Source organism: Gambusia affinis, linkage group LG04 (assembly GCF_019740435.1).
Source record: "Gambusia affinis linkage group LG04, SWU_Gaff_1.0, whole genome shotgun sequence".
NCBI classification, from domain to species: Eukaryota; Metazoa; Chordata; class Actinopteri; order Cyprinodontiformes; family Poeciliidae; genus Gambusia; species Gambusia affinis.
This window is the reverse complement of record NC_057871.1, coordinates 6141264-6152239: the sequence shown is the minus strand read 5'-3', so window position 1 is coordinate 6152239 and position 10976 is coordinate 6141264. Positions and strand designations below refer to the sequence as shown.

At 35.9% G+C, this 10976-nt stretch overlaps 1 protein-coding gene across 1 annotated transcript; it reads right to left on the bottom strand.

The window, feature by feature from the left end:
- Window positions 1-73: 73 nt before the first annotated feature.
- On the bottom strand, window positions 74-9326 carry ccsapa (centriole, cilia and spindle-associated protein a). Its single transcript, XM_044113528.1, has 4 exons — window positions 9148-9326; window positions 6736-7138; window positions 5938-6260; window positions 74-4972 (listed from the first exon to the last, which is right to left on the bottom strand). The coding sequence occupies exons 2-4, from the start codon at window positions 7100-7102 to the stop codon at window positions 4793-4795; spliced, it is 870 nt and encodes a 289-aa protein (XP_043969463.1). The 5' UTR covers window positions 7103-7138; window positions 9148-9326; the 3' UTR covers window positions 74-4792.
- Between the last annotated feature and the right edge of the window lie 1650 nt (window positions 9327-10976).

Below are 10976 nucleotides of genomic sequence, written 5' to 3'. Positions count from 1 at the left end.
GCATAAATGTGGAAATAATCAAAATTAAAATCTGATATAGAAATGACCTTAAATTACACATATAAAACACATCTGACTTTATTCAAATCATTTATTCACAGCAATATCTTTAAGTGAATGGAAATATGTGCATGTTTTTAATACAAATACATGGAGCATCAAGTCAAACGTCAGTGGAGGTATAATGATCAAATATTTGGATGCATAACATTCAATATATCTACCATCGATAATCATGAACTGAATCATGTTTTCCAGCACAACCACTGAAAGTTGAGTCGAATGAATAGGGGTGAATTTATTTCATGTCGTTATCAAGAAAAATTTCTTAGGATGATAAATTCTAGTAATACAAAAAACTCTATTGTCAGGAATGTTAATTTAACCATTTTGTCCATTTTTTTCTTGAGAACATTGATAAATATCTAATTCAAAACTATAATCAGTTATTTTGTGCAATTCAGTGATAAAACTACATTTATTTATTTAACCGGCATCTTAAAGTTTATGGGGACAATTTTTTAAATCATCACTTATCACAAAAATCCCACAAAGCACTGTCAAAATCCACATCAGCCATCCTAACACATAAAGACTCTTTAATTATTTTTTGTTTTAGTTGTCCCACTTAGTAACATATCAGATACCATCTTGTGATTGTCTAAATATACAAACATTAAACAAATTAAATACAAACAGACACAAAGACCACAGTGATTTTACCAGGCCTTACAGTGTCACTTAAGGAACAAATTTAGATTTCTTGGCAGGAGCTACTTGTGGTGGGCACACTTTTGCTAGCCTAACAGCAGAGCTAATTTTTAGCTACATTTTATCGCTTTTTATAACTTTGAAAATAATTATAGCAGTTAGATTTCCTTAAATTGCATTTTCTAGATACATTCCGCAGTGTAAGTTTACTTGGTTGTTTTGTAAACTTTCACTTGAAAACATTTTATCTGTGTCGAACTTTTGGTTTGGTTATGGACCAGAATTCTTTAAGTAGGTAGACGTTTACATTCATGCTCTTATTTTGAAGTGAGTGAAGACAGTTTACGCATTTCCGTTTCATGTCCTCACTGTCTCCCTCTGTTTCCCGCCTCCACAATAAAATGCGGACAGTAAAGAAGACAAACAAGTACAGTATCTAAGGGCGTTACGGAACATGTAAATTGTGTTAAGATTAAATTTGGGCTTGAGGATTGTAGGCTTTCAAGGACAGATCAATTGTAGTTAGTACTTTAGCATTGCTATCATGGTGGTGTAGTGCGTTAGCAAAGCTATTATTTATTTATTTATTTATTTATTTTTCAAAGCTAATATTTATGATTAGTGCTACAAATTCTTTAGTTAGCGGTGCCCGCCACTGTAAAAGGTTAACATGTTTTACCCACAAACTGATTGTCAGTTACTGTATAAACAGTCCGATGCAAAAGTATTCATACCTCTTGAGTTTTTCTTTTGTTGTTACATTTCGATGTATTTTAATAGGATATTATGTTGTAAACATGCAGCCAAGGCTACAATGAAATGATTTAGATCAAAGCATGTCCGTAAGATAGCACTAATAAAATACACCACAGTTGTTGGCTGTAACAAACTGACACAGTTTAAAGGGTGTGAATGCTTAAGCAAGGCACCGTACACACCATGCATGCCGTGAAGCTATCTCGCATGTTAGCTTAACTGCTACATGCTCCTTAGGTGGGATGCATGACGACCTCTGAACCTGCTATTTTACTGGTCACATTAATTTGAATAATCTAACAACATAATTTTTAATTCATAAATGTGTGATAGTTGTCTTTTTTTGGTTTTGGTAAGACAGAGACACGAAAAACTAGCACAGCAGGATCAATAATAATAGTTTCTTAGAAATAAGACACTTAACCATATGAAATATTGAAGTTCAGCATGAAGCAGAGGTTCTCCACAGTGTTATAAAAACATTCACAAAAATATAGAAAAATTAGCAAGTGTGAAATCAATAAACATTCATATTACATTTAAAAGCATTCAAATTTTTAGAAGGATATTTGCTGAATAAAATGGTGCATAATGACCATTAGCCCTCAAAGCGGGTAGATGCAACAATAACATCAATGTGTGTTTACAATCCATAGTTAGAAAGCAACTAAATCCAAACAAAATTGAGATGTTACCTAAATTATTCCTTCGCTACAACACCGAATGCACATCCTGGTATCTTAATGCAAGAAATAAAAATTAATTTGGATATAAATATAAAGAAAGAAAGGTAGCAATGATCCATTATTTTTACTTCTCTTTTGAACTAAAGAAGAATAAATTATCTTAAAGATGTGACAAAAAATTTCACAGGTTTCCAGATGATAGGTTTTCTAATTTAGGAAAATGTTCACATTTATAATCCCTTTTAATCTCAGTTTGTTAATTTTGTAGACATTTATTCGTCTTTTTTGGGGGGAGGGAAGTTTGAGGCGTTGCATGCCTGGCTTTAGATGCTGTGCAGCTGGAAGGATTTTTTTTGCTCTTACCTTTTCATTTTCAGAAAGTTGTTATAATGTGTAACCATGGCAACAAGTTTTTTTTCCCAACTGAGAGCAGCTAATAAGTTTCTAAAAAGCTTAAGAAGTGCCTGAACTATGACCCCAAATCCAAGAGGAGTTAAAAGAAGAGAGAAGGAAGAGAAGTTCAAATGTCTCTCTAGCCGATTTAAAATGGAGTGGCAAAAGCAAATGAGGTGGATTAGCAGTGCTTGTCAATAACTGATGGTATCAGCCAGGACATTTTACTGTTGAACATCGTCACTTCAGCCTGGATATTGAGCAGTTCGCAAGTTATGACAGTTATGTAATGCCTCCCAGTTTGTCCTTCTAAATATCTGACAGACCTCTTTATCTTCTTTTAAATCTTTTAAGACATACTTTTATAGTAAGGCTTCTAATATTTGGATTGCTTTTGTATTTTTATTATATCACTGTCGTGTATTTTAATTGATTTGGTGTACTTTTTGTGTCATTTATGATGTTTTCATTTATATTTTAAATGTTTTTAAACATTTGTTTAAAAAGGTGCTATACAAATAAAGTATTATTATTATTATTATTATTATTATTTTATATAAACAGTCTTCAGTCAGAAGCGTTTTCAGATGTGTTGGAAGACTGACTGCCACCTGAGATCCTTCCTGCTCACAGCATCACCACCCACAATGACTTTGTAGATACTCGGGTGATATTTTGTTACATCATTTAAATTTCCCTTTCAGATAAATAAAGCATTATTTGATAAAATGTTACATTATATCCCCTTTTGATGCATCTTACCTAAATAAAACCCGCCCACCTCCACAGCTTATCTACAGTTTTAAATAAAGTGAGGTTCATTTAGCAACTATAATAAGGCCAGTGTACCATAAATATATCTTCTGTTAGACTACAATACTAATTTTAGATGATAAATTATATTTATCTGTTCTTTATTAACCTCTAAACTAGAAGTCCTTATTCCCAAAGTACAAACCGGATATCAAAAATATTCTAATTTGGTCCTCTCTGCTTCCTCAGAGTTGGAAAAGCTCAGCTGCCTTTGAGTGAGAGAAAAGTAGAAGTAAAACAAAACAAGAACAACTTTTTATAAGCTCATTTAAAGTACAGCGGTTGGAGAAATGAGATCCTGCACATTCAGACAGTAGCATGTTAGCACTTTCTTAAAGTCGGTACTGGTTAAAAAAGCTTCTCTGTAATCCCAGATGCTTGTTCACGGCTCACACAGACGCAGTGCAGACTGGGCAGCGTAGCACTCACTGAATCCCTGCCATCGAGGCAAAACCACAAAGGATATGAAAGCATCTGCAGATTACTGACTTCTGTTCCTGCTTAACTCCAAAAACGAGATTCAGACACGGAGGTCTTTTCATTTCTTACTTTCCTACACCAGAGGAGTATTTCTGTTTTCTGCAGGTGAAAACGTCTCTGGTGTTTTATCCTCAGCAGCAGAGATTCACTGAAGCAACATTACACCTTAGATGTAACATTACACCTTAGCTGCCTCTAAAGTGAAGAAGCAAGCAGGGATATGATGAGTAATTGTTGGCAAACATCATCTTTTTAACTATTATTGATAATGTTTAGATACACTGATGGCAGGAGATTTCAGATGAAGAGATATTGATCTGCTTTTATTTCGTTTTACTAAAAATTGCGTTTCAAAATTACTCATAATCTTCTCTAAGATTTACAGGAAGAATTCAGATTCAAGTAAAAAAAACAAAAAACTTAATCTAGGTTTCAGGAGAAATTTCTAATTTAAGGCTTTTTAAGACAAAAGAAAAGAAAGTTGCATATTTAATGTAGTCGTATGGGTTGTGAGCCAGTGGAGAAAACGAACATATGCTTTTCCATTACAGATGCAAAACTAGTAAGAGTTATTAGCAGCTATTTAGCAGTATCCTCAATCCTACAGTCAGAATAGACTAAAATGTTTGTCCAACTCAAACGTTTATTTGACTAAAGAAAAAAAACTACATATATTGAGATTGAATAGTCCTGCCATGACAAAATTTAATACCTGCCATTAATGAATTTAAGGATGAGAGGACACTCTGCTAACTTTGCTTCCAGTCAGAAGAAACTTTAGGTATCTTTTAGGTATTTTGCCAGGGGTTTGAATAATTTAGTTTCTCCTGCCAACTTCTTCACCACTTTGAGTCAACTTGCTGCCCAGCCTGTTGCTCAGTCAGCTGAACAGTCTGCAGCTCCTCATGTTCGTCCGCTGCTGGGTAAACACGGGTTCTTTATGGATCCGGCCTCTACCTGAGCCGGGCAGAAAAGCACCGCATGTATTCTGTCGTCCAGCGGTCGTCAGCTGCGGCCATCGTTAGCTGTGACCGCCGCGTCTTCTCCAGGTCGGCCGACCGGGCCCGTCGACGGTCCAGGTTGGAGCTGCGCCTGTTGGGCTGCGTCTGGACGCCGGCGGCGGGCATGTTGCCCTGAGAGGAAAAAGCCAGAGGGCTTCGTTGATGGAAAGTTCGCAGTGTGTGTTTTATTATTAATGTGTGCAGGGAGTTTGGTGACAACGCTCTGGATCTCAGGTGTCCTCTGACTTTAAACTTACTCTACTAAAGTATCGCTGAGAGGAAGCAACACTTTGTAGCAACATTATTATCAAATCTGAGTGATACAGTGGAGTTCATTCATAGCCAGAGATGTGAGGTTCTGAACCACAGAACTGCACATCTTAACCATTAACTGTGTGTGATGGGAAACATTGGAGACACACTCAGTCTGTAAATACACAATTAAAAAACAAACTAAAGTTTCAAAAACGTGTGCAGAATATAAAACTTTAGGATCCGAATGCAAAGAAATGAATAAATAAAGCCTTTTCATATTGCGTCACTTTACAACATCAAACCTTCAACAACAAAATTTATATTTTCAGTAGGCTTGTTCCAATAAATCAATTAACCGCATGATAAAGTAAAATGATATCAATCATTTCCATTTTCATAATTTATTGTTTTTCTCATTCTACCAAAAACTAGACAATAAAAGTCTTCAGTCTGGTGTTTGGTCTCAACTAGCCCATTTTTTCAAAGACAATTTGTTTGTAAAGACTTCAAAATTAATATATTAGTTATTTCTGTTAGTTTTTTAAAATTTATTTTGGATATTTAATATGTCTTTGAGTTCCAGTGTTAAATGTCCATTAGCTTTTAAAGTTAATTAATCTTTGAGAATATGTTCTTGCATTATTATGCCATCATTACCATGATATTACTTGACAATGGTCTCAAAACAACAACAATATAATTGCTTATCGCAATAACTTCAGGAAAAATTTATCTTCTAGAAAAATTTGATATTGTGACAGACCAAATTTTCAAATAAAACAAACGCATAAAAACAAAGAACTTAACGTATGGTTATGTAAAAGTGCTGTCTGTATGTTTACCTCTGGTTGTCTCTCGGTCCAGTCCATCCTGCTGGACGGTCTGCGGTTCGCCTTGCTGCTTATTGCTGGTTGACTCTTGGCTCTCGGTGGCTTTTGGACCACAGCTGGTTTATCTTCGAAGGAACTGTCCCGCGGCGCCAGCACAGAGCGAGGGGTGCGACAGCGGTGGCGTCGTCGCGGCGCTGGGTTCACCGGCTTCTCGTCAGACGAATCTGAACTAACAGGCTTGTTGTCTGTCGACGTGCCGTCTGAGGGGCCGCTGGTGTCTGGAGCTATGGACGCTGAAACTGCCCCAGGCCCGTTTATGCCATTTTCTAAAATATCTAATAAACATGAGAAAAAAGCTTTGAATTAAAGTAAAACTCAAAAATAAAGGAGGACCTTGATAATGAATGGTAGATAGATAAGTAGGAAATGTCCAAAATAGGCGTGGCTCCACTGAACAGCAATTGGTTACCATGGAGACTAAATGCAGGCTTTAGAGGAGACATTGCTGGTACCACTGTTTGGTTTAGGGCTTAAAACAAAGTGGTTCATTTGAACTAAACAACCTTGAACCAGTAAGGATCTAAGATCACTCAACATTTAAAACTACAGCAGGTATTCTTCTTAGTTTCCTTAACTGGACGCACAAAACACTACGACAGCTAACATAATGGGCAACAGGTGTGTGTCTGCCTGAAAATCCAAAGTTATATCTTATTGGTTCTTCCTAGTTTGAGTAACACAGAAAAACTACCAAAGACCAAACCGAACAGAGATAAATCAGTCAACATCATAAGCAATCAGTTTCCTAACCTGCTGTTGGTGCAACGTCTACAACAGGAGCCTCTCCCGTTTCCTCTTCAATCTGTTTGACCTCTGGCTTCAAATCAAGACTGGTCTTCACCTCCATCAGCCTCTGTTTGACCTCTGAGCACGCAGGCAGCAGTGGCGGCGGCAGTGACAGAGGAGCAACCTTGTTTCTGGTCAGTCTCGGAGTGGACCAGCCGCTGGAGTTGGAAGCGGTCTCCCAGCTCTCCCAGAACCAGGGCTTGTGGGAATGCTCCATCACTCGCCGGGTCAGGCGGTATTTCAGAGAATCCTCGTAGCATTTTGAGAACGTCTCCCATTTGGGATCCCTGAACTTCTTCATATATTCTGTCCTGACCTTCTTGGTCACCATGGCTCTTGGTATCCAGTCTTTTTGGAAGCAATAATCCTGGAAATTTAGACAAAAGGAAAAACCTCAGAGCTCAGAGCTATTCAACCTCACAGTTGAGATGGTGCTATCAAATATCCCTTTTATTCCTCCAAATTTTACAAAGGTTTTTATGGCCAAACAGTTATCATCAAACTATGAAACATGTTGCCAAAAATAGAGGTCTGAGTCCATTTGCACATTTTGGACCAAAACACTTTCACCTCTGGGACACAGACCCCGTTTCCTTCCTGAGATGATAGATAGTTGGACATTCCCATTATGAGTATAACTGATTGAACAGATGAACAACGCACCTTTATGCATCTGGAAACTGTTCCTAAGGATGAACCAGAAATTTCCTCCTGATATTTTTGCTGATTTATTTTAAATGTTTATTGTTTCAAACAATAAAACCTCAGTTTGACCTGTGGCCTTAAAATTCAAACAGGTATGGGTCTATTTGGTTTGATTTAATATTCAGACAGCGACAAAAAAAGTTTCTTGTGTAACAAAAGAAAATAAACTTTTAGAAGTAGTTTTACTATAATGTACTTTTTACTTTTACTTGAGCAATATTTTTATAAGGTATTGCTACTCTTACTTCAGTAAAATTTTGCTATAATCTACTCCCTATAACTTCACTGAATGAGAAAAAAGCTAAATGCATGCACTCGAAGTACTTCTTCTGACATAAAGTATATTTGCATTATAGACAAACTACTAGTTTAAAATTTTTTTTTAGAATTTGGAAAGTGCTTCTGCCCGAATCTATTATTTTTTTTAAATAATTTTTTTAAATAATGTTTTTGTTTTAGCCTTTAAAATACCAAAATTTGGAGATATCTTTGTGTTTGATTAAATAATAAAGTAACAAAAGTTACAAAAGTTAAAAATTTGTAAAAATTTGTAAAACTTACCAGTTTGAAAAGTCAACATGTTTCCTATGAATAACCTTAAAACAAACTTTAAAAAAGTTGGAAATTTGTTCTTTTCTAAAGTCTGAACTTTTCTGAGATTAATCTCAAAGTTCTTGGTTTTTTTTATAGCAAATGTTCGACTTTTCAAACTCAGAAATGTTATAGTGTTTCCTGAGCTTTTTTGTGGAAATTCATTCCTTTTTTGAGAGACAGCGAGTTCAAATTGTGCTTTTTTTTTTTACCTAGAAAGCCCTAATATACAGTTACTTAGTACGTGAGTAGCATTTAATTTTTTTTTTTTTACTGGAGTAATTTCTGGAAGATTTTACTTTTACTTAAGTAAAAATATAAAGTTAAAGTAGTGCTACTCTTACTTATGAACAATTTTCTTTGAGAGGGCGGGGGGTACTCGACATTTAAATTTATGGCTTGAACTGTATCGTCGTCACAACTTCTGCCGTAAGCCATGCTAGCAGAAACTTTTTAGTTAAATAAAATAGGAACAGTTAGTCTTTTATTGCGGTCCACCACACCTCTGTAGTACGTCTGCATTTGATCTGGCGGGGGAAATAAACGCAACATTGGGGTAAATGAAGTTGATAAATGCTGGAAAATGGTGTTTTGGTTCTGGATCAACGGTCAGAATCTGATGACGTTTCTACAGAGGGGCGCGCGCGATACCTGCAAGCCCCGCCCACCTCTCCATCCAAAACAGATTAGCTACTAAACGGAGAAGGATTGAGGCTTACTACACCTTTACTGGGCCACTCATCCACAACAATCATTAACACATCGTCTGCCCCGTCTTTATTAAACAGACTCTTAAAATTACCTGGAACATATATACGGTGAGAATATGAATAATTAATTGAAGAGTCTGCCATTGATCCAAAGCTAAAACCGGGTCAACGTTCGTTACCGTTTTAAAAATGAATGTATAAAAATAAAAAGCGCAATGAAGAGCGAGAATTACAGTTTTGCACCGAATAATCGGGTGAAATAAACATTAGCGACGTTGACAGCCTTCCTGTCTGCAGCTCGGTAAACCTCTGTTTATTATTAAAACTCACGGCTCCAGACAGGACGGATGATTCTGTCGTGTTAACTTACCACAAAGATCCCGTCTGTGTGGGTTCAGTTCGGCTTTCAGACGGCCAGCATCGCCCCGCTGACTGACAGCTATAGAACAGGTGCTAAACTGGTCAAGCTAGCAACAATAATCTGACTTTCATTTCCGGTTTCACAATAAAAGTTCAAATTAACCTGAGATCGGCCACATCGAGCGAACAAGACTAGAAAGTTGGCTTAAGACAAGATTTTAGCAAAATTGAAACGCAGTGATTACATAATAAAGTATTTAATAGACAAGTTGATAGAGCACAGAAATTGTACAGCTCAATTTATTCAGAGCTACAGTACCAAAAGCCGTATTTTGAAATAATAAACAGCAACTTCCGTTATTTTTATTGTGTGTTTTCTGTTAAATTCACGAATACAACGTAAAAATGTTTTGATAACGGATAAAAAAAAGATGTTCCCTATGGAAAAGCGAGAGCCCAAACAGCGCATGCGTACTTTCGGTGTGGGTTTTAAATACGCCATGAAAAAAATGATCAGCAGGGCTGATGGAGGCCTCTCACGTCTGATATATTAAAAGGGCCATCCCATTAAACTTCTAGTTATTGAATTATAATAATGTTATAATTCAATAAATTATATTATTGAAGAGTCCATTTATTTTAGGAACTATATTATTAAGTGAAACAATCGGTTAAAAGCCTTCATTTCTGCTAATCACAATCATTTTCCACTTACATCAGACCAATACAAAAGTTTTATAAACAGAAATGTCAGCTTGATCAAAAATATATCTAATACCTACTTAAAAGCTATTTTAAAAAATACTTTTAATCTGACAAATGACTCATCAGGATCTTAATTTGTTGGGAATATTTATTTATATAAGATTCCCCATAAAATTAATTAGAATATATATATATATATATATATATATATATATATATATATATATATATATATATATATATATATATATATATATATATATATATATATATATATATATATATATATATATATATATATATATATATATATATATATATATATATATATATATTAGGGGTTGAACGACTACATATTTTTTAAGGTCGACTACATCATGATAATAGTCGAGTCGATGTCGACTAGTCGCGGTGACGTCATAGTGACGTAAGCGCAAAAACCCTTCACAACTACTTGGAGGCTTTATTAGCTATTTTCACGCTATTTCGCCCTATTAGCTATTCCCCACACACACACACACACACACACACACACCCCTCCTGCTTTTACTAAGTCTATTATGGAGAATTAAAAGAGCAATAAACAGATCATTCTTCGTGAGCAGCGGGGAAAAGTTTGTTGCACAAAGTCGGGTCTGACTTTTTTTTTCTAAACACCGGCTGATGCTGATGATCTCTGGATAGTTACTATAGGAGTCAAATTATCACACTGACTACATGGTGCTTTTGGAACATCACAAGCCAAACTTGTTATGAACGGATCCCGTTTGGTTACAGCTGAATTCAACGAAACCACCTGCTTCTCCTCCGCCCGATGCGCGGCAGGAAGCTCTGCTGACTCAGCAGATTGAACGATTTAAGATATTTTCTAGTCAACGTCAACATGATAAAAGTCGAGTCGATGTCGAGTTGACTAGTCGTTGTGACGTCATAGCAACGCAAGACGCAAACTTTGGAGTAACGTACAGGCTTTATTACCCGTTTTCACGGAAAAATACGGCATTTACACAGAACAGCAACAAGTGAAACAACAAAACATCGGGATAGTTTATGATAAATAATAAGTTGCTGGAAAACCAACATTCAAAAGGAAACGCACATCTTTTAGATGGCATTACCACAGATCTTTATTTA